This window comes from Grammomys surdaster, unplaced genomic scaffold (genome assembly GCF_004785775.1).
Source record: "Grammomys surdaster isolate TR1022 unplaced genomic scaffold, NIH_TR_1.0 125846, whole genome shotgun sequence".
In the NCBI taxonomy this organism is placed as follows: domain Eukaryota; kingdom Metazoa; phylum Chordata; class Mammalia; order Rodentia; family Muridae; genus Grammomys; species Grammomys surdaster.
Window position 1 is genome coordinate 2,969,616 of NW_021620672.1, and position 24,457 is coordinate 2,994,072.

Genomic DNA, 24,457 nt, shown 5'->3' on the forward strand with positions numbered 1-24,457 from the left:
CTTTCTTCCTTCCTTCCTTCCTTCCTTCCTTCCTTCCTTCCTTTCTTTCTTTCTTTCTTTCTTTCTTTCTTTCTTTCTTTCTTTCTTTCTTTCTTTCTTTCTTTCTTTCTTTCTTTCTTTCTTTCTTTCTTTCTTTCTTTCTTTCTGACATTCTCTCATTGAACTTGAAATTTGGTTGGATAGGCTGCCCAGTAAGACAGCTTCAACTTCAGCCTTCTGTGTCCACGTCTCCTAAGCTGTGAATGTAAACATCTGCCAACACTACTGTCTTTTTTAAAAAAAATGGGTGTGTGGGGATCTGAACTCATGGCCTAGCAATTACTTTACCCACTGAGCTACATCTCCAGCAGACAGAGCCCAACTCTTGAGATTCTGATGGGAAGCAATTTCTTTTGGTTTTTGATTTTTCCAGACAGGGTTTCTCTGTGTAGCCCTGGCTGTCCTGGAACTCACTTTGTAGACCAGGCTGGCCTCAAACTCAGAAATCTACCTGCCTCTGCCTCTTAAGTTCTGGGATTAAAGGCTTGTGCTACCACTGCCTGGCGGGAAGCAATTTCTTGAAGATCTTTATCAGTGGTTGCCTTACTCTTTTGTGGATTGTTTTCTGTCTTTAGTATGTCTTGGACACTGAACCACATTCAAGATTAATTTGAAAGTAAACAAAAGACCAATTCAGTATTAGTGAGTGCTCCTAGTACTTCCCTTGGAGAAATGGTGGATTCTTGGACTGATGCAAGAAATGATATAAGATGACTCTGGGACACTTGGTACTAGATAGAAAATAAACTGCTAAAAAGACTTAATAGGGCCATGTCCAAAGGGCAGCCCAGTAGGAGCTGTTTGAAGAGTTTCTTACTAGTTAGTAATGAGATAGTAGGGGCATTGTTAAGAGTAGTCTCAGTGAATTTAAATACACTAAGAAGCAATAATGTTAGTTGATGTTAGATGTTTTTTTGAAAATAAGAGACAGGATTTTTTTCCTTCCTTTTCTGTGGAAGCTATAACATGAGTCACTGTACCCAATGGTGTAAGAGACAAGTTTCTCTTTGCAGAAATGTTACAAGAGAAGAGAACATGCAATAGAATAGAACTGCTCTGCAGCAACTGTAGTGAAGTTAGGGCTCCAGGCATTGTTTATCAGCACGTGCTAGCTGTACAGAAAACCAACCAGGCACTGTGTCCTCCTGATGGGTAATACACTACCACAGGGGAGGGACTGCCAAAATAACAACACATCTTACTAGTCTTTACAGTCACTTGCCAATTTAAATGGCGAAGAGAGAAGCTTTAAAAACCACATCATAGATAAGACCAGCAAGTTGAGACTTTAAACTCTGAGATAATTTACATATGAAATGATAGAACAAAAATTTCCCTCAAAAAAGCTTCAAAGGCTTAGTGGAGTGATAGAGAGAGCCAAGTTGGCATGGACTGCTGATTTTGGACATGAGTGACTGGTACACTTGAGTTTGTTATGTGCTTTGTAATACTTTATGTGTTAAGAATTGTCTTTTTAAACAGGGTAAGAAGCTAGAACCATTCTCATTGTACTTTACTAGTGTCTATTTTTCAGTATTACTTCTCTATGTGAGCATGTTTATTATGCATGTACCATATTTGAATAATAGGCAGATATTTACTACACTTTAACTAGTCTTCATGTTAATTTTAAATACTTAGCACTTTAGAGGATATATTTTAGAATATCTGTTGAATTTTCCTTTAGGGTATACACACTGAATTAAAATAACTTAGTCTATTTTAGATATCTGGTATTTGATACTGAACAGAACTTTGGATAACTCTAAATAGTCACCTGTTTCTAGTGTAGTATAAACCATTCATCTCATCCCAGCCTTTCCTTTTCTTTTATTTTTTGGTTTTTGAGACAGGGTCTCTGTATAGTTCTGACTATATTGGTAGTAGGCACTGTTGGCCTTGAGTTTACAGAGGTCCTCCTACCTTGGCCTCCCAAGAGCTGGGATTAAGTGTGCTGCCATGACTGCTTGTAGTAGCTTTCTTTTGCTAGTTTTGCTGAATATCCCTTTCCTGCCCCAGATCGATCTTTCTTTATAACATTACTTTGGGTTGCATAGGTTACTACTACTACCCTGGTAGTACTAAGTAGGTTCTTTAACAGCTTAGTTAATGAAACTACCTAGCTGCTGGTGATCCCAGGCACTGCCTAAAACTGGGCCTCCTTTATATAGGAGATGAAGGCAGAAGGATTGGGAGTATATGGTCATCCTTGGTGGTGAGTGCACGTTACCCTGAGCTGTGTGAGACCTTGTCTCAAAAACAACCAACTCCAAAAACCAAATCTCAAGTTAGTGTTGTTTATTTTGGTAGTATTGAGATTCAAACCTAGGAGCTATGCTGATCACTCAAGAGACTTTTAAAATTACTTTTTATTGTAAGTTTTTGTATTTAGCTTTCTCTTTTATGTTCCATACTTTACTAAATATTTTAGCTATTATCAAGTTGCCAAAGAGATTTGAAATGCTTAACTGTCTCAAAATCTTTCTTAGAAGTGGCTATTACAATTTATAATCCCGATCACCTTCTGTGTTTCTCTTTTTAGTCTTGGCTGTCAGTCAGAAAGTCCAAGGACACGTTCATGTATTCATACACCTTATAATCCTTTTAAATGTTTTTAATTTTGTGCGTGTGCATGTGAGTATAGGCTTTGGATCTTCTGGAGCTAGTTATAGGCCCTTGTGAGATGCCTGATATAGGTGCTGGGAACCAAACTCAGGTACTATGCAAGAGCAGTATATACTCTTAATTACTAAGCTATCTCTCTAGTCCTGATCTTTTAAAAATTAAAAGTTACTGTTTGTGTGTACACAAGTGTGTGAGTGTATGTGTATGTTTGTGTATATATGTGCACATGTGTGCTTTAGCCCATGTGGAGGTCAGAGGACAGCTTCAGAGTTGGTTCTCTTCTCACCTTTTTGTTGCCTTCCAGGGGCTGCATTCTTGCCTGTAGGCTTTGAGCAAGTGCCCTTACCTGCTGAGTTTCTGTTGTTGCACATCCTTACCAATACTTAGTAAACTTACTCTGAGTCTAATGCTCTCCCTGGTTTTGTATTTTGGTTTAAAAAAAAAAAAGTGTCTTATTTCCAAACTTGAAGCTTCTTAGAGCCCACCGTGGCACCCTATAGGTACTGGAACTGCTCAGTTATCACTGACTGTCTAATTAGCACTTAGTGAACATCTCGGTGTGCTGTGGCAGAGATTTGTCTGAAAGGGAAAAATCTTTGCTACTTAAGATAACAGAATTTTCGCTCTTTTAAAAGAACTTCAAAAAGCCTATAGTGTCAGAATATCTGTCATTTCATTTTATATTCTCTGTTTTTCCTACTTTAGGCTCCGTGCTCTGTCCAGTGGTGGGAGTATTACGTCCCCTCCTCTTTCTCCGGCCCTGCCAAAGTATAAATTAGCAGATTACCGATATGGCCGAGAAGAAATGTTAGCACTTTTCCTTAAAGACTACAAGGTAAGAAAATACAAAACGAGTTGAGAATTGTGGCCGAGCCAGGGATGAACAGTGTACCTAGTCTGTGTCTGATGACTTCCTCTTTTTCCATCTCACTCCTTTTCCACATTGGCGTACACTGTGCTTAATAGTGACTGAGGGATGTGCTGGCCTTAGAGAAGACCCATGATGTCATTATGCTGACTTTGTGGCAGCAGAACTGTCAGCACTGTTGATAGTCTCCTCTCTCTTCTCAGTTCATTTCCCCTCTCCCTATTTTTTCTCTTACCTTCCTTCCCTGTAGGGGTCTAGGAGTGAGGAAGGAGCAGCTTTCCTCTTCTGCCTTCCTTAAGTAAAATTAAAGGTTTAGTGGGGAGACATCTTGAAATCTAATACTTGCTTCACTTAAAAAAAAAAGACCAAGCTGAAACAATATGAAATAGACTTTTCTAATCTGACTAGGGCAGATAATATCCTCTTTTTTTTCCAGTATACTTGGTTTTTAATTTACTAATGGGTAGAGAATCTCATATTTAGGACAGACAAAATTGCTTTGAAATTTCCTTAGTATTTGCTTTAAGTTAAATGTGGAGATAAATTCCTCTGCTTTGTACTTTGGAATACCAGACTCAATGTCAAATCCAAAGGAAGTGGCTTCATGGGAGGAGAGGGCAGGTAGCTGGAGTATTTTATTTTTTTGAGATGGAGTCTTAAAAAGGTCCTGCTGAAAAAAGAAAAAAAAAAAAAAAGGAAAAAAAAAAGGTCCTGCTGGCCTGAAAGTTGCTCTAGGTCAGGCTGATCTAAATGAGATCTGCTTTGCCTCTGCCTCCCTCTGTTGAGAGTAAAGACGAGTGCCACCATGCCTGGCTAGAGTTTTTAATGTAAGTACTGCATAATTAACAGAAATTAATTGTAATCGAATAAGTTTATTGCTAGAAAACAACGCCTTTTCTTGGGTTTATCTTCTTGCAATTGGAGAAATATCAGTCTCTGGCCTTATGTTTATCACACAGATACCTTTTGATCTTCTGGAGAAAGAATTCCTGCCTATCCTACAGGAGGAGCCCTTGCCACCACTGGCTTTAGTACCCTTTACAGAAGAAGAGCAGGTTTGTACTTAGCTCTAAGCCTCAGGCCCAACTCTTACTGCTTTTGATATGGTAAGGATATGGAGAGTCATCATTAAGGTCCTGGGGATAGCCCCTCATTGGTACAGGTTGGCATCTTTATTGATGCTTGTCGTGTGAAAGGCTCTGCCTTGTCAAGGTTTTGCTTTCTATTCTGAACCTGTTGAGTATAATGCAGAGATCAGGAGTCTTTCTACAATTTTTTTTTTTTTTTAAAGATTTATTTATTTTATTTATGAGTACACTGTAGCTGTCTTCAGACACACCAGAAGAGGGCATCAAATCTCATTACAGATGGTTGTGAGCCACCATGTGGTTGCTGGGATTTGAACTCAGGACCTCTGGAAGAGCAGTCAGTGCTCTTAACCACTGAGCCATTTCTCCAGCCTCTACAATTTTTTAAATGTAGAAAATTTTAGCTTTTATATGTATATGGGTGTTTTGCCTTTTCTGTATATATGTACCAAATTTGTGCCTGGACCCCAAAGAGGCCAGAAGAGTGCATCAGCGTTAAAGATACTTGTGAGCCACCATGTAGATTCTGGGAATTGGATCCTTATCCTCTGGAAAAGCGCCCAGTGCTCTTAACTGCTAACCTGTCTCTGAAGCCTTGTTTCTAGATCTTTTAAGGACATTGGGAATTATCTCTTATGAAATATTCAAGTTGAGGGGAAATGCTCCCCTCTCACTCCCCAAGAAGGAAGGGGAAGATCATCTTTGCAGAAAAGCATACTTTTTTCACAGGTAATTGCCTACCTGAATTCTCAACAATGAATTCATTTAACTACTATTTTATTTTTTTCAATTACACATACTAATTAAATCTTCAGCTTAGAACATACCTGAAACTCTCTGTCAGCATTGTGCTGGGTGGTTTCTTTTTTATAGATGTGGTGGTAATGTAAGAAAGTAAGATTTTGGTCTAAAAAGTGGCAGTTTTATGTAATGACTTTAATTGTTTATCGATGAAAGATTGATTTAAAGGAGTTTATAGATACTACACTGGAGAAATGAGATTTTGTTGGAATTCTGAATTCCATGTTAAATGAAGAATCCCTTCAATCTTGCTTTTTTTTTTTAATTTTTTTTAATTTTTTTATTTGAGGTATAGTGTCTCTTGTAGCACAGACTGGCCTTGAGTTTGAAATGTCTCCAAGGATGACCTTGAACTCTTGATCATCTCATCTGTGCCACCAAATGCTGAGAGTACATATACTGAGCAGTGGGTCTGATTTTCCACATTACTGAGGATCATACCCAGGCTTTGGGCATGATAAGCAAGTGCTGTAGCCATTTGACTCTTTTTTGTTTTTGTTTTTTAAATAGCTTTGATACAAAATATGCATCAAAAAATTGACCTTTTTAACTTTTGATACTGCCTTGAGCTCACTACATAACTGAAGATGTCCTTGAACTTCTGATCCTACCTTCATCTCTCAAGTGTTGGAATTATAGATATGCATTACCACACTCTGAATAGCCCACCTTTTTTTTTTTTTTTGGTTTTTTGAGACGGTTTCTCTGGCTGTCCTGGAACTCACTCTGTAGACTAGGCTGGCCTCGAACTCAGAAATCCGCCTGCCTCTGCCTCCCAAGTGCTGGGATTACAGGCGTGTGCCACCACCTCCCGGCAATAGCCCACCATTTTGTGTGTACAAATATACATAGATGTTCAGGTACATATGGAGGCCAGAGGACAAACTTGTCATTCTTAAGGTGCTGTGTACCTTCTTTTTGTTTATTTTTAATTTTTATTGTGATTTTCCAATTGCTCTTATTAATGAGTGCTTTGCATATTGACCATTTTGACCTTCCATCTCCCTACCTCACCCATGTCACACATCACTCTTGACTCATCATATTGGTGATCAACTTGAGACCCCTGTGTGACCATAGGTTTCAAGCTATCCATTGGCGCTGGGTGGATTAGAGACACAACTGAAGACGGTGATTTCAAACCCTTCTCCCAGATGTTATTAACAGTAATAGTTGAGAGGTAAAGGATAGGGCCCTGTGAGCCACTCCCCTTTAGTAGGGGATGGCAATGCTTGGCCCTTCAGGCTCCTTTGTACTGGATAACCTTCGTCCTCAGGGTTTATGAGTCTTAGAGAGGCTGATATTAATGGCTTGGTTAAGGCTAGCCCATATCTGCGACTTAATTTCTGAGTTTTGGGTAAACTCCCACTCCCTGTTTTTTTGTTTTTGTTCTTGTTTGTTTGTTTGTTTTGTTTTTTGAGACAAGTTTTCTCTGAATTGGAACTGATCATGTAGGTGTGCTAGCTGGCTGGCCGGCCAGTGAATCCCAGGAATCTTTCTCTTCCTTCATAGCTCTGAGAGTCAAGTATGTGCTAGTAAAACTGGTTGGCAGTTTTATTTTTTAACTTTAATATGTATTTTAATTTATTTTAGAAAAATTATGTGTATATGGTTGCATGCAGGCCCGTGTGCTCATATCATATGGTGCTTGTACCCCTAGAGGCCAAAGGTCAGATCCCTGGGAGTTGGCGTTATAGGTAGTTGTGAACTGCCTAACATGGTTGCTGGGAAACAAACTGAGTTTCTCTAGAAGATCAATATATACTCTCAACCACTGAGCCATCTTTCCAGCCCCAGTTTGACAATTTTTATGTAGGTTTTGTGGAACCTAACTCAGGTTCTAGTGCTTGGGCAAGCACTTAAACAACTGAGCTGTTTCTCTAGCCCCATATTTACTATTTTAATGAGTATACACTTCTATTAGTCAGGGTTCTCTAGAGTCACAGAATTTATGGAATATACATACACATGTATTAGGGGAATTTGTTGTGATGACTTAGAGTCTGTAGGCCAACTACCCCAACAATGGGCAGCTGTAGCTGGGAAGTCCAAGACTCTAGTAGTTGCTCAGTCCCACGAGGCTAGTCTTTTAAGCTGGTCTGCAGCTGAAAGCAGTAGATTCCAACAGATGTGCTGGCAAGTAAATGCAAGCAGGTGAAGAAGAAGAAATCCTCCTTCTTCCAGTGTCCTTGTTTAGGTCTCTATCAGAAGGTGTGGCCCAGATTAAAGATATGCACCACCACGCCTGGATCTGGGATGGGACTTGCTTTGTTCCAGGCTGACCTTGAACACAGAGATCTCCTTGCAATAGTCTCGGAATCAAGGCATTTGCTACCTTCCCTGGCCTAAGCTTTTCCTGGCCACTATGCATCAAGATTTCCATACCAAGATCCAGGTCAGAAACTTAGGTCTTCCAGCCTTAAAATCTGGATCACAGGTGAGCCCTTCAATTCTGGATTGTAGTTCATTCCAGATATAGTCAAGTTGACAACTAGGAATAGTCATCACAACACTTCGTTGGCATTTAGTATATTCATCAGAGTCCTATAGCTCATACTGGTGTCTAATTGAAGAACATTCTCATGGATCTGTCCTCCCTTCCTCCCTCGCTCTTGCTTCTGTCCTTTTTCATTCCCTCCTCATAGTTTTCCCAGTGTGTGATCCATCCCAGTGTGGATGTTTGGGTGTTGTGATCATTTTTTCATTGTAGGTTGTGTTCCAGTGATATTTTTGTGTTCTGTGGTGATGTTGCTGGAGTTAACCTAGGGGCTTGTGTATACTGGGCAAGGACTTGTCATGCTGCTCCTGCTGTGTCATTCATGTAGTAAGTGAGGTGTCCTAGAATAGTGGAACTATTGGGTTTTAATTCTTGGCACGTTTTTAAAGCTCTTTTGGATAGTGTCCAGTAGGCTTCCGTAGCTGTTGTGATCACTGTGCTCTCCCTCACCAGTAACTCGATTTGGGTATAAGTTTTCTAGTTCTTGGTTTTTCAGTTTTGTCCAAAAAAGTAGCCTTGTATTTTGAGATATGCTCCATCTGTTGTTAAAGTCTCTAGGATTTTTATTGTAAAGGTATGTTGGACTTTGTTAATTATCCTTTCTGCATCAATTGAGATTATGTGATTGCTGTTCTTAAGTTTATTTATATGATATACTACACTTAATAGTTTGAGTATGTTGAACCAACCTTGCATCTTTGGGATGAAGCCCAATTGATCATGATGTATGGTCTTAATATGTTTTTGGATTCAGTTTCAGATATTTTGCTGAGAACTTTTGCATCATTTAAAAACTTTACTTATTTTATTAATGAGCAAGAAATCAAGTGGCTTTAATAGAAACTTACAGGGCTGTAGAGATAGCTCAGTGGGGAAAATGATTTCCCAGAACCTACGTTAAAGTCATGTGAAATGGCACATGCCTACAATCTCAGCTTTTGGATGCATTAACAAGAGGATCTCAGGGACTTGCTGGCCAGCCTAAATGAAAATATCTGCGTTCAGTGAGAGATTTTTGTCTCAAAAAGTAAAGTTAGGGAGATAGAAAGGGGAGCTGGTTCCATGGTTTAAATATGCTTGCACAGCAAGCATTTTGGATCTGAATTTGGATCCTAGTAGCCATGTAAAAGTTGGCTATGCATGCCTATAATTTCAGTGATTTTTGAGGATAGAGACAGGAGGTTCTCTGGAGCTTGTTGACTAACAGCTCCAGTTTTAGCAAGAGACCCTGTCTCAAGGAGTAAGTGGACAGGAGAGAGCACAGTGTCCTTGTCTGGCCTCCATACAAGTGTGTACCTGAACATACATGTGTGCATATACCACACACACAGAGCACTTGTTTGCTTACATGTGTGCACTCATTCCTTCTCTGTCTCTCTTTCCCTCTCTGTCTCTTTCTCTCCCTGTCTGTCCCTCCCCCACCCACCCCCACAGTAATAAAAAGAGAAAAGGAAATTTTAAAAAGAAAAGGAAATTAAAAAAAAAGTTGCCCCATGTTGCCTTGGTTTCTGTCTGGGTGCACATACTTTTACTCCCTACATACATGTACATATACATTTGAATGTTTATATATGCATATCTACTCATGCAATAGTAACAGACCAGGACAGTGGCTCATCGGGTGAACACCCTTGCTATACAAGCTTGTGACCTGAGTTTGGTTCCTGGAACCTTTCTTTTTTTTTTTTTTTGGTTTTTCGAGACAGGGTTTCTCTGTATAGCCCGGGCTGTCCTGGAGCTCACTCTGTAGACCAGGCTGGCCTCGAACTCAGAAATTCGCCTGCCTCTGCCTCCCAAGTGCTGGGATTAAAGGCGTGCGCCACCACCGCCCGGCCCCTGGAACCTTTCTTTAAAAAAGCAAAACAATATGTGCTATGGCTCACATCTATAATCTGAGCTTTCCTAAGGCAGACTAGGAGGAAGAGACAGGAGAGCAATCTGGATGCTCTGAGGCCAGATACTCTGGAGTATGATGCATGATGGCAAAAGCAAGGGGGACAGAAACATGGTTAAGGGACCTGCTGCCAGACCTGAGAGCCTAGGCTTGATTCCGAGGTCCACATGGTGGAAGGAAAGAATTGAATCCTTGAGTTATCTTCTCCCCTCTATGTGTGGGTGGTAGCACAGGTGTACCCCCCCAACTAAAAACATAATATAATAATAATAATATCAAAATAAGTCTTAACAAGGTAGAATGCAAGAATTGACTTCCTAAAGTTGTCCTTTGGCCTCTACACATGCAGTATGACACATGTTTTCCCTGCCCCATCAAATAAATAAATAATAAAAATATAAATCTGTTAAGAGATGCTTAAAAATAGAATAAAAATGTAGAGAACAGTAAATAATAATAATAATAATAATAATATAAAATAATAGAAAATTCTTCAGTCGTGTCCCCCTGTATGTACTCTTTTTCTTCACAGGAGGCAGTGTTAGTAGTATATATATATAGATATATGTGTATTTATTGAGACTAGGTCTCCCTCCGTATTGCTTAAGTTGGATTCAAACTTGTGGACTCAAGTGAGTTTTCTTCTGTACAGGGATACTTGTGGGTATCACTGTGCCTAGTTCTTGTATATTTTTCCAAGTAAATATGTATTTTCCTTTTTACGCAAATGGTACTATATATTGATCATTATTTTGCCTTTCTGACAAAAGCTGGTTTCATTGAAGGAGTTTCTTTTCTCTTTGGGTTTTTCGAGACAGGGTTACTCTGTATAGCCCTGGCTGTCCTGGAACTCACTCTGTAGACCAGGCTGGCCTCGAACTCAGAAATCCGCCTGCCTCTGCCTCCCAAGTGCTGGGATTAAAGGCGTGAGCCACCACCACCCAGCAGGAAAAAAGATTTCTTTTTCTCATTGGGAAAAAAGATTTTTGTTGTTTTGAGTTTGCTTTCTGTCCATGTTGATGCAGTTGCAGGTCCTTACTATTCGTGTTTCTCTTATTGTTCTTGTCTTTGAATTTTTCTTTCATAGAAGTAGTCTTTACTGGTTTTTATTATTTATATGAGTTCCTTATATTTTTAAGTCTGTTGGATAGTAGTCTTTGAGAAATTTTTTAAAATTCTTACTACATTTGTGATTTTTAAATGTAGTTAAGAGGGGTGGAGAGATTACTCAGTAGTTAAGAGCAATGGCTGCTCTTCCAAAAGACCGGGGTTCAATTCCCAGCACCCACATGGCAAGCTCACACCTGCTCCAGTTCCAGTGGATCTGACAGTCTCTCACGTACATACAAGCAGGAAGAACTCATGAAGTAAAAAAGTAAATAAACCATGAAGAAAAAAAAATACGTAGCCTAAGGCAGTGAGGCTAGGGCCTTCAGTGTGCTAGGTAAGCCCTAGCCCACTAAGCTGTGTTCTAGCCTGGTACACTAATTTTATGTTTCTTATGCAGTTTACTGCCATTATTTTGTGAACTTTCATGTTGGGGAGTGTGTGTGTGTGTTTGTACTTAATTGAAATTACAATTTTTTTTTCTTAGAGCAATTTTAGAGATAATAGTGGGAGGATGTTTTACTCCTTATTAAAAAACTTGCTGGACTTTGAATCAAAAGAATGAGTTGGGAAATCTCCCATAACTTTTTTTGGTTTTTTGAGACAGGGTTTCTCTGTGTATCCCTGGCTGTCCTGGAACTCACTCTGTAGACCAGGCTGGCCTCGAACTCAGAAATCCACCTGCCTCTGCCTCCCAAGTGCTGGGATTAAAGGCGTGCGCCATCACCACTGCCCGGCAACATTTCTCTTTTTTAAGACAGTTTTTCTATATAGCCTGGCTGTACTGCAGTTTGCTTTGTTAGAGCAGCATGGTTTTGAACTCACAGAGATCTGCCTGCCTCTCCCTCCTGAGTGCTAGGATTAAAGGGGTGTGCCACTATTCCTGGCCCCATAATATTTCTTAAGAAATCAGAATTTTGTAATTGTCTAAATGAATCATTGGGAAAGTTTAAAAAAGATTGTTCAGTAAATCCCCTTGAAAACTGTTGGTTAACAGTAGTAAACCAGTAACTGGAAATGATTGAATTCTGACGTTATTTTTTAAAATATGGTTTAAATTAATGTCTCATCATCTTCTAGGAAATAGTAGAGAGACTTGTAGGCCTATGCTATTTAAGGCAGCCGTTATCGGTTACTGTTTAGGTCACTCCTGTGTTTTGCCTTTATAAACAGTACTGCCTTTATAAACAGCGCTGCAGTTATAAACAGTGCTGCATTTAGCAGTCTGTCTACTTATGTCGTAGCAGTTTTGTGTTAAAAATGTATGAGCATTTAAAAAAATACATGAGCATTTAAATATGTTGAATTTGCCTTTTAAAGAGATTAAACAATAGCTTGTACCTTAATAACAAAATATGAAAGTACATGTTTCTCTGTTTTTATACGTGATACAGTTGGCTTTTATACATATGTCGTACGGGATCCTGGTATACAAAATGCTGTTAATACTGATCTTTTTTAAAAAAAAATACTATTTTTATGTATGTGTGTGTGTGTGTGTTAGATTACAATTACATGTATTTCTGCATATCATGTGTACGCCTAGTATCCATAGAGGTCAGAAGAGGGCACCTGATCCCCTGAAACTGGTGAGCTGCCATTTGGTGTCTGGGAACTGTACTCAGGTCCTCTGCCAAGAGTAGCATGTGCTCTTAACCACTGAGCCACCCCAGAGCCTAACACCTTCCCCCCCCCTCCTTAAGTATTACAATATATTGATTGAGATTTTGGGACTTTACAGTCTTGCTTAATTTTTGTAATGCCAAGAGGCATATTTGGTAGTCCACTGATTACTTTTAAACAAAAGGTAAGTTAATGTGTATGTGTAATTTTACTAAAATACAGCTTGAAATTGACTTTTGAGTTAGGTATTTCCTCTTAACTTTTAGTTTTCAATTTTATTGTGTTTTTTGAAGTTATGTGACTATATGATAAAGAAAACAACTTTATTAATAGTTTCTAAAAGTTACTTGAACAAATTACAGTTAACAAAATTGAGAGGATAAGTGGTAAGGAGAAAATTATCCACATATTAAAAATTCAATAATGAAGACAATTTTAATTAGTTGCATGTTCTTTAAAAGAGGGTAGTAGAGATAACATTTTAATTGATTGGAATTTAAGAACACTAAGGACTAAAGAGAATTGAGTTTTAGAACCTTGGATAGTATTGGGAATTAAACCCAGGGGGCTTATGCATGGTGACCCACATCCCACCCCTTTTTTTTAAAGCTTGAAATAGGATTTTACCAGGTTGATCACGCTGACCTGGAACTTAAGGCTGCCTGTGCAGGCATCAACCTTGGAGTCCTCCTGAGTTCTGGGATTATTGGCATGTACTTCCTCACCAGCTTAAAGTTTACATTTTACTTCTTTGCCTGGCGGGCTGGTGACTGCAGCCATGTCCAAAGTTCCTTCATTGTATTATACGTGTGTACATCTGTGCAAATGGGTACTAGATTCTAGGTGTACAAGGTTTAGTTAATCTGTTAACAATATTTTTGTTTAAATCTTCTTGCAGAATTCTCTATTACATATCCAGAATTTTATATTTTATAGTCCATTTGAAGATGTTTAATACTACTTGTTACCTTTTCCCAGGCCTCTGAATTCTTTCAAGTGTATTAACAGACATATTTAAAAACCCTGTCCATCCTCTTTCCCATGTGGTTATCCACTTCCTACTCTAATTGTGCTTGATTATATTCCAGATTGGCTATGGGTACAAATGCAGGTGTGTACCAAATGATTGTGATCATATACCCATGTGCACATACCCAAGCACAGATTAATCACATGATTGACGCACGCACGTGCATGTGCACACATTTCAGGTGATTGACCTCATAAAGATTTTTACTTGACATTTTCCCATTCTAGCAAATACTTCTTGGGGTTATTAATCCACATTGTTGAGTACAATCAGGCAGAAAGGGCATCTTTCCTTTTTTGTATTGCTTTGCTTCAGACTTTTTAATGATAGTCTTTTCTCCTCTCATAAGTCAAAGAGACTTAAGTGCCATTCAAAAATGAAATGCAATCACTTTATTATAATGAACTCACAAAAAGCTCCTATAGCTAGATTATGATACCCACCCAAACTTGTCCAGTTCCGAACTCCAAGGATCTCTATACAGTTAGAATGGATACTCTTTTTAAAAGTGCCAATTTAACCTAACCTCCTTTACAAAACTTTCTCTACTGTTTATTTTGTTTGTACCTAGATATATAGAGTACATTTAGTTTATTTTCTGGTATAGTATCCCCTCAACAAGCCTAGCTTTGTGTAACATATTGGTGTCATCTTGGCTGATCTGAAAGGTCAATTTGAAATCGTCTTAAGGCCAGCCTGGTCTACATAGCAAGTTCCAGGGCAGGCAGTACTACATAGTGAGACTCTCTCAAAGATAGAAAGAAATTGTTAGGTAACTAGATTTGAATGATCTTTATATGTTGTAAAGTTATAGTTTACCATTACTTATGGTAATTACATACCATTACACTTATAGTTGCAGTGGGAGGTGGGGAGAAACAATATGTAGTTTTGTGTGTTTTATACATTTTTCTTTTGTTTCCTTTATTTTTATTTTTATTTTTATTTTTTGGCAGAGAAACTTTTCCATGTCTGTAAATAGTGCCGCTGTCCTGCGATTGACAGGACGAGGAGGAGGAGGAGGAGGAACAGTGGTGGGGGCTCCTAGAGGTCGAAGTTCTTCAAGAGGGCGAGGTGAGCTATGTGAAAAAATAACCCCGGAAGAGGAGCAAGAGGCTAGGGAATCAGTAAATACTTCATTGCCTAATTGAAACACGAAACCAACTGCTCTTTGATGTTGACTGCAAATGCCTGAACATTTATTTTCTGCAACATTTCTGAGATGCCTTCTCTACTGCCTCTGCTTTAGAGAGGAATTTGTTTCTAGCTGTATAGGCTGAAGCAAGAAGGAGTGAGATAGTCCCAGTTAACTTCTAAAGAGTAATTATTCTTCATATTCTTCATCCCTGAAGTTTTGCATGTTGGGGCTAGAGCATCCTGCAGATTATGGTTGCTTGAGCCACCAGTGTCCCTGTGGAGCTCTCAGCAGTATAGCATCTCTATCCAAGGGCCATGTCACATATCACCATAGCTAGGAGCAATTTAGTGAGAAATACCTCAGGGCTAGGTGTCTTAGCAGGCAGAGCAAAATACAAGCAGGGAGCATCCACTGACATAACATGCAGTTTTATGAATTTATGCCTTTTCTTAGCGTTTCTGATACGCTTGTTCTTTGTCATTTCCCATTTTGCATTCATCGGCTTTCTGTTAAAAATCATTCTTGATGTTTGTAATAGATATTCTCCCTTCAGTATGAAACTTTATGTGGGTTGAATCATACCATTAGTTTGAATATATGTTGTAATTTTTCTCTAAGAGATGTCTTAGAAGTAGAATTGGGTGTCAGGAGTGGCCAGCAGCATTCATTGCCTCCACATTATGTGTGGGTATGATTATGGATATGGAATACTTACTTTTTTTTCAATTTTTTTTTATTAAAAAGCCCTAAAAGCCTAGTGAATAATTTGTACACAGTTTTTTAAAATATGGAGAATATATTGCTTTTCTTTGAATGTGACTTCTCTGCAGGTTTGTGAACAATGAAGAAACCAACTACAACTTTCATTCCCCACCCCCCACCCCCCAGGTATAATCAGTCTTTTTTTTTTCCCCTTTTCTTTGTGATTTTTAAAAATATTTTTAAAATAATTATTTATGTTATATATATTAGTACACTGTAGCTGTCTTCGGACACACCAGAAGAGGGCATCTCATCTCATTACAGATGGTTGTGAACCACCATGTGGTTGCTAGGAATTGAACTCACAACCCCTGGTAGAGCAGTCAGTGCTCTTAACTGATGAGCTTCTCTCCAGCCCCTAGAGCAGTAATTTTTAACCTGAAAATTGTTGTGGACTTCAAAGAAACAGCATTGCCACAGACACTGTGAGTAGGTGAGAGCTAGGCATGTCTGCATCACAAGCCATGCCCATATGCTCATTGTCTGGGACCTGTGTATATTGGTATAAGGCAATTTTTTCGAGATGGGACTGACTGGTCATGGGTCTGGTCTCCCTGTGGACATTTCCCTTGCTTTCTTCTTGTGGGAGGCATTGAGAAGAAGTTTAATTCTGAAAGCTTTGCTTCCTGTGCTCTTCAGGTCAAGCCAGAGAACAATTTCCTTAATCAAGAGTGCGGACCACACACATCCTCCACCTGCTCTCTGTAGGCCTTAGAAAAACCTTATGTAGTAAGAAGGGAGCAGATCTGGGTGTGGTAATGTACGCCTGAAATCTCAGCCCTTGGGGGGTGCTGTCAGGAAGGTCAGGAGTTCAGGCCAAAATTTCAGTTACATTGACAGTTTAAGGTTAGCCTGAGCTACATTAGGCACCCCCTAGAGCAACAATAACTAAGCTGTGTCTCCCCCAACCCACAACAAATACATTACCCCAGAGCAGCAGCAGATAGGAGCAAGTGAGGGGTCGGTGAGTTATCTCCCTCCTTCCCTCCTTCCCTCCCTCCCTCCCTCCCTCCCTCCCTCCCTCCCTCCCTCCCTCCCTCTCTCTCTCTTTCTTTTGGTTTCTTTGAAGTAAGAGTTTTTATAATCAGAGCTTACATAAAGCCCATATAAAGGACATATACTATGACACACAAGTAAATTAGTGTGCTAATGTTGAAGGGTACAGAACTAGTCAAATGGATGCTCTTAGCTTTGTGAAAATTCTTGAAATGCTATAGTCACAATGGCTTGTAATGCTTGTGTCTTAGAATTTTCACTTAATTTTACCTCATTGGTTAAATAATGATTACTGTGACTTTTCTTTTGATTGCAGTATCTCTTTCCAACTCAAGGAAAAGCTCATGTAAATCTATTGGTTTCTCGACTTAAAGATATCCCAACCTAGTAATGTTTAAAAGAACAAGGGGCTATGTAATATTTCATTATCTTTCTTTTTTATCTGGTCTGGATGTTAGAAAGAATCCATATACTGTCAGTTTGCACCAGGAGCATTGTTAGAAGGACTCATGTTTTAGTCCTTAAAAAGAATAGGGTGAACTCTCAGGTAATAGAGAGTCCTTAAAGTTGAAAAGGCTGATCACATGTTTTCCTGCCTGTTCTTTTTTTTTTTTTTTTTTTAAGTTTTTCGAGACAGGGTTTTTCTGTGTAGCTTTGGCTGTCCTGGAACTCACTCTGTAGACTAAGCTGACCTCGAACTCAGAAATTCACCTGCCTCTGCCTCCCAAGTGCTGGGATTAAAGGTGTGCACCACCACTGCCTGGCTTCCTACTTGTTCTTGTGCATGGGAACCACATGTATAGATGATGTAAAGTGGAAAGATCTAGAATCAGTTTCTCTATAATGTGACTTACCAGTAAAGCTTCCACCACACAAGCAGGGCTGGAGCTAGTCAGAGTTTCGAAACCCATTATGTGTGTTTTTCTTGATTTTTTTTTTCCCCCTAGTTACCCAAGAGTTTTTTTTTTTTTTTTTTTTTTCGAGGCAAGGTTTCTCTGTGTGGCCCTGGCTATCCTGGAACTTAATCTGTAGACTGGGCTGGCTGGATCTCAAGAGGTTCACCTGCCTCTGCCTCCCAAGTGCTGGAATAAATACTGTTTTTAAAAATTACATTTATTTGTGGGAATGTGTATTTGAGTACAGGTGCTGTCAGAGGGTACTGGATCCTCTGTAGTCAGAGTTAGACAGTTGTAGCCATGCAATGTGGCTATCGTTTGGGTGGCGAACTCAGTTCACTCATGTGCTGTTACTGCTAGGCCTATCTAACCAGTCTGGACAAAATTAATCTCAAAAAAGGAGAGAGGACTTTCTTCCTCATCCTAAAGTCACTGTTGTGGAGGAATATTCTCATGTTAGACTAGTTACTATTAAATTATTTTAGGATTTTAAATAAAATGTATACATACTCTGAATGTGGGGCATAGGGAAAGCTACTTAAACTGTAAGTTGACTTTAGGTTGACCTAAAGTGATGAGCCTGAAAAAGAACTTTGTGATTATTATAGTTGAACTGTAGTTTTCACTTTTATTTTATAGACAAAGTGGATGCTTAGTCTAGTCAAGAGAATGTCCTAAGATTACTCATATATATATATATATATATATATATATATATTTTCAGTATTTTGTAAGAATCATAGAAGTACACCTGTAATCTGAGTCAGCTCCTGATAGATGGTGATGAACATGTAGAAGAGATGCATGGATGTTTGAAGTTACTTGCTTCCTTGGATGCTTCTGTTTTGGGGTTGGCAAAGCTTTTGCCTAGCATTTCTTTTTTTTTTTTTTTTAAATATTTATTTATTTATTGTATTGATGAGTACACTGTAGCTGTCTTCAGACACACCAGAAGAGGGCATCCAATCTCATTACGGATGGTTGTGAGCCACCATGTGGTTGCTGGGATTTGAACTCAGGACCTCTGGAAGAGCAGTCAGTGCTCTTAACCGCTGAGCCATCTCTCCAGCCCTTGCCTAGCATTTCTAATGTATTCTCTTTGGTACCCAGCACCATACACAAAATAAAGCTCTATCGATAGTTTTCTTCTGATCATTTTGATCTATGGGAGAAGTTAACTTTGGGACAGCTGCCAAAGTATTTTTCATTATAAGTGCACCCCAGACTCCCATGCCTCCTCCAGTTTCCTCATCTTGTCAGTACAGTTCATATGTTCATGGAGAAAACTGTACAGACTGTCCAAAGCTGAAAGTGCATTCTGCATCCATAGCTGTATGTGTATCCTTTACTCTTAGCTGTGCATCAACATGGACAAAATAAATCAACCCCCCACCCCCTACACACACACACACACACACACACACACACACACACACACACACACCCCTACACACCTTGAGTATGCTTTTGTCATTCTGTAGCACTGGTCTGAGTTAACATCAGTGGCTTATTTCTGTGGATTCTCATTGTTCTAAGATGTTTTATCAGAATTTTTTTTGCCAGCCATTATTATGTTTTTTCTAGTGTTTTGAAATTCAGGTGTTCGTTTCCATACACATATGTAGACATGCCTTATTTAATGCACTACGAGCCTCAGTAGGTAATTTTATTTTCATTGATACGTGAACATTATAATTTACACAGGCTTATGGTTTAGGTTATTAATTTGACTTGCCCTCTTGATACAGTTAAGAGACAATGATTACAAGATATATCTTCCTGCTTGTGGTATAAATGGGACATTGTTTTATAGTAAATTTAAAATAAAAAGTACACTTGAAGATAAATATATAGTATATCCTCAAGTAAATAACTCTTCATTGTCACTATCACATACTGTGTACTACATGCTGTCAAATATGCTGAGTTTTTAATGTGACTGGCAGTTCAGTGGATTTCTTTAGACCAGCACCACCACAAGTAAGAAGTCTCTAGTTACTTCAGAGTTTTCAACTCCATTATAATCTGGTTGAACAGAGGTTATAGTAAGTCTTATCACTGGTTGAAACTATATGCATTACATGATGGTTTACATACTTGTGAGTGCCTCCCTCTCCTTCCCTGTTCTTTTTCATCTTTTCCTTTCTGTCCTTTTCATCTTTCTTGGGCTTCTTGAATCATTCTTGTTGTTACACAGGCTGGCTTTGAACCTTCAATTCTCTGCTTCAACCCCAAATGCTGAGATTATAGGCATGTTCCGCCCCACTTGACTCTGTAAAGGTATTTCTACTGGGATAAATTCTGAGCAGAGTCACAGGTTGATAGTTAACCAGATGGCCTTCATTAGAAGCATGCTTACATTTATTTGATTTGCAAAGCCTCTAAGTCCCTATATTCTCCAACCACTCTCTGATTTGGTTTTAGTGTTGCTAATTTTCCTTACCTTAGTGAAGGATGAATGCAGTTCACGATCCTATAGTTGTTCAGTTCACTCCTACTTTTTTTTTTTTCTGGAATTGGATAAAGGAATTTTATTGTGCTTGACACTTTCTACTATAGTTTCTCTCTAGAAATTCTCCATATTAAGATTTCCCCAGTAGTTATTGAAAATAATCCACTAAAACATTCAGTTTATAATGTTTTATTGGACTTGTTAGAATTCCACTGTTGCCTTTTTCCCTGACCAGCTTCCTGTGTGAGGCTGTTTATTGCTCAGGACTAGGATTCCTTCAGGAGTGCTTGGTTCGTTTGTCTCATCCCACAGTTCAGCTCTATCACAGCCATTACGGGTCTTGCTAAATACTGAAATGTGGCCGTCTTGCTGTGTACAGAAAGACAGAACTTCATAGATTAACTTTCAGTGTTGAACATATTTGTTGGATGTTGGTCTCTAACTATCTCCCCTCCCTTGTTTTCTTATTTTCAGGCAGAGGTAGAGGTGAATGTGGTTTCTACCAAAGAAGTTTTGATGAAGTTGAGGGTGTGTTTGGGCGAGGAGGTGGCAGGGAAATGCATAGATCACAGAGCTGGGAAGAAAGGTAAATGAAGTGTTGAGATTGTAATGTAAGCATTTGTTGGTCTCTAAAACTCACCCCAGTGGTGTTATTCCATAGGACTTGCCTACAAGTGCCAGTTATTTGGCAGGCTGAGGAAGGAGATTCTGGAATACTGCACAATTTAGCAAACTCCTGAACTCAAAAATGGAAAAAATGGCTATGATTCTAACCCGTTGGTAGCTCTCTGGGGAGGTTCAGCCCTCAGTACTCCAAACAAAACAAAAGCACACTGCGTTCCTTTCATGAGCGGTACAGGGTTGCATGTTCATGTGATCCTAACACTTGGGAGGCCAAGACAGAAGAATCTTGAGTTCCAGACCAAATCGGTTGGTTGCATGGTGTGTCCTAGAGAATCACAGACATTGGGTGGGAGTACTGTCTCCTCTCTAGCCCCCGGCCTTCTCCCAAAAAATAATGTTGTTTTTTTGGTTTTTGGGTGTTTTTTTTTTTTTTTTTTTTTTCTTTTGGTTTTTCATGACAGGCTCTGTGTAGCCCTGGCTGTCCTGGAACTCACTCTGTAGACCAGGCTGGCCTCGAACTCAGAAATCCGCCTGCCTCTGCCTCTCAAGTGCTGGGATTAAAGGCGTGTGCCACCACCGCCTGGCAAAAATAATGTCTTGAAAACATAGAACTTAGCCCTTTTATGCTTTTTCTGAAATATCTGCACAATAAAATATAATGTATAATTATTATAGTTAAAGATGAGCCCTGATCTCAAAATAAGGGTAGAAGGGCTAAGGTTCTAACAGTAGTTGTCTTGCTCAGCACCCTGAGGTTTAGTACTCAGGACCACAAATGGGAAACCACAATGTGGGAAAATATTCCCAAAGTAGTATATATAACATAGTCTATCATGTTCCCAGCTAAAATAATCATAGTTTAGTCATTAGAAGCTAAGTTTTGGTAGGTTGCCTGGTGGAGTTTTGTTCTCATCTTTGCCTTCCCGTATTTTTTAAATACTAACTGGCAGAACTGCTGCTAAAGGGGCTGCAGGAGAGGAGTATCATGATGGGATATCTGTGTTGTTTTTAAGGCGTTTTTGAAATTTATTTTGTCTTTTTAGGGGTGACAGGCGCTTTGAAAAACCAGGAAGAAAAGATGTAGGTAAGGATCTTAATGCTTTGAAATACCTCCTGTATTCTCCTGGTGGTAGTGCTAACAAGGCCCATTCAGGAGGACAAACTTAGCACAGACTGTTACCTGAATGGATCCAGTAGATGGAGCTGTAACACTGCTTTAGAGTCCTGTGGGTGAGACCAGGAGTGATGGATACAACCATTAATACGTACTTGACTCAATGTTACAGGGTTGTGTATTTCTGCAAGTCATGTCTTTTTTCAGTAAGGCTCTATAGGACTGGAATTCTAAATTGGGAACAAATTTGGTTCCTCGTTTATTATCATGGAGAGTATCTCCCAGGTAAGAATAGGGAAGAAGGTGTGCCTTTTGTTTGAGGAGGCAAAGGCTGACTAAGACTGATATTCTAACTTTAATCAATGATTGGACTATTTCTTTTATTGTGTATGTATGCAGGCTATGTCTGTGAAGCTGGGGGACACACTTACTACGCCATGCACGTGAAGGCTGTGGAGTCGGTTCTGTCACACCTTCATGTGGCTTCTGGGGCTCACACTCAGCAGCACCTTTACTTGCAGGCTATCTCACCAACCTAGCTGTCTATTTTCTGTAAATAGATTTTCTTTCCTTGTGAGTTTTTATGATAATTTAGTCAATTTGTAATGTTAAGATGGGCTTTCTGACTGATAAATTAGTGGTCTACATTAATATTTGGTGAAAAAATGAAAACGTGCCAGTTTACAGTAGTGATACAGATTTGGAATTTTTCAGTTTCTATGTTCCTTCAAATACCAAAAATGTCCTGCAGAGTATGGTTATATCTGACAGTGATTTATGTTTCTCATAAACATGTTAACTCTACAAACACTGATCACAGACTAAAATGAATGTACATTGTTTTGAAAAGAAGGAAGTTAGAATGATCAGTTTGATTTCACTGTTTCACATGTAAACCTCACTGAAACATTTGTGATTTAAAGTCTTTTTTCACTAAGATGTCATTGGAAATTCTTGGTTCTCGTTATTGAAATGACGTTAAATGAGTTTTACATGGAGAAATGTTGATTTGATTAAGTAATTTATTGACTTTACCCATTTTTGTGAGGGCTGCATGGAGAGAATTTGTTAATGACCTTTGTTCCCATCCTTATCTGATTCAGTACTTTAGAAACACTTTCATGTGTATGTGTGTGTCTGTGTGTATATTGTATGAGTGTATGCCCACTGAGGCCAGGAGATCCCTTGGACCTTGAGTTACAGGTAGCATGAGCCACTCCCTGTGGGTGCTGGGAACTGAACTCAGGACTCTTGGAAGAGTAGCAAGCAGTACTGATTGCTCAACCATCTCTTCAAGGCCCTTATTCAGCACTTTTCCTCTTGATTGTGGAGAGGTTATGAAGGGTACTTATAGTTAGTACAGGATTCAAAATCAGAAGGTCATGTTTAATCTTTCATATTCCATAGTCTCCAAATAAATAAAATACTGAGGCCGTAATTATGTCATAGGCCTTGTACAGGTGGTAATATTTTCTTTGGAGGATATTGTTAGCTGCTGATCAGATTTTTAAACCACTCAGTGCTCAGAAGGAAGTAGTCTGTGGAGTAGGAAAATTTTAACTTGAGATCAGAATTAAGGTCTAACAAAAAGCCAAGTCTAATGAAATGAAAATTTAACAGTAGAAAATGCAGCCTCATGTAAATATATTAAAGAGTTGAAAGTATGGAGTGTCCTCTTGGGAAAAGACTCGGGCTTCTTTCAGATGAACTCAGCTTCGTGTTAATCAGCAATTATCTTACAACTCAGGGCAGTAATTACTAGATCTAAATTACCCCAGTGAGCCAAAAGATGGAAAACTCATTGTCTTTTATTTGTTTAAGATTTTTTTTATTTATGTGTATGTATGTGTGAGTGTAGTATGGATTTGTGTGTATTGTAGAGGCCAGAAGACTTTGTCAGATTCCATAGAACTGAAGTTGTAGGCAACTTTAAGCAGTGTGATGTGGGTGCTGGGAAACTGGTCTGCTGCAAGAGTAGCAAGTGAATCATCTCTCTAATAAACACACTCAATCCCTCATTATTGTTAGTGCTATTACATAGCCTAAGCTTTGGATTCGCTTTTGGGGCCACATCTTGAATAAAAGTAAAGGGTCATGGTTTACCGTTGGAGGCCAAGGCACTTCATGGGTGTTCAGATAGACTAAACTGTGGGCAGGACAGAGCTTGGAGAAGGGTTTGCAAGGTCGCTATAAATACTGTCTTACAGATATGACCAAGAAATAAGGCTTGACCTGTTTGAATTTCAAAGTCTGAACAGTGGGTTCAAGGATGTGTTAAACACATTCTTTTTTAATTAATTAATTAATTTGTTACTAGTTTTCAAGGAAGGGTTTCTTTGTGTAGCCCTGGCTGTCCTGGAACTCACTGTGTAGACCAGGCTGGCTTTGAACTCACAGAGCTCTGCCTGTTTCTGTCTCCCAAGCAGAATTAAAGGTGTGCGCCACCACCACCTGGCTAAACACATCCTTAAAATGATGTAACAGTTTCTGAAATTGTTGAGGAGGCTTGGGGAAGTAATGTGTTCTCTTGGTGAGATTAGCTTTATTGTTGTTTGTGCAGAGTCTCACTGTTGGTGTTATCATATAAGTGTAAATTAGTTTTCCTAACTAGTTTCTATTTAAACAATAAAGATGTTTTGTAGTACTCTGTGCATGTCTTTGATAAAGTGAGTCTGAAGTAGGTGTGGTGTTGATGAGTTTAATCATAGCAGTTGGGAAGAAAGAGGCTGAGAGATCACCTTTAAGTCCAGAGCTACCCTAGTTTCCCCCTACTCCCCACCCTGCCCCCAAACACAACAACAACAAAAAAGAAAAGATGAATCCATAAGAACTCTGAGACAGAGTTTGTCACTGAGTCTGGAGTTGTTGTGGTTAGGCTGACTAGCCAGCAAGTTCCTAGAATC

At 39.1% G+C, this 24,457-nt stretch overlaps 1 protein-coding gene across 4 annotated transcripts in view; it reads left to right on the forward strand.

The window, feature by feature from the left end:
* Nucleotides 1–24,457, forward strand: part of Gigyf2 (GRB10 interacting GYF protein 2) — a 132,308-nt gene that overhangs the window by 37,593 nt on the left and 70,258 nt on the right. For 2 of the 4 annotated variants that reach the window (XM_028789531.1, XM_028789532.1), the window contains exons 4-8: nucleotides 3,370–3,499; nucleotides 4,492–4,587; nucleotides 14,529–14,646; nucleotides 20,291–20,402; nucleotides 21,484–21,524. In XM_028789531.1, the coding sequence (XP_028645364.1) occupies nucleotides 3,370–3,499; nucleotides 4,492–4,587; nucleotides 14,529–14,646; nucleotides 20,291–20,402; nucleotides 21,484–21,524 (497 nt within the window). Of the gene's footprint in view, nucleotides 1–3,369; nucleotides 3,500–4,491; nucleotides 4,588–5,241; nucleotides 5,350–13,730; nucleotides 13,754–14,528; nucleotides 14,647–20,290; nucleotides 20,403–21,483; nucleotides 21,525–24,457 lie in introns of those variants that run through there. The other 2 variants (XM_028789533.1, XM_028789534.1) reach the window with 2 other exon arrangements.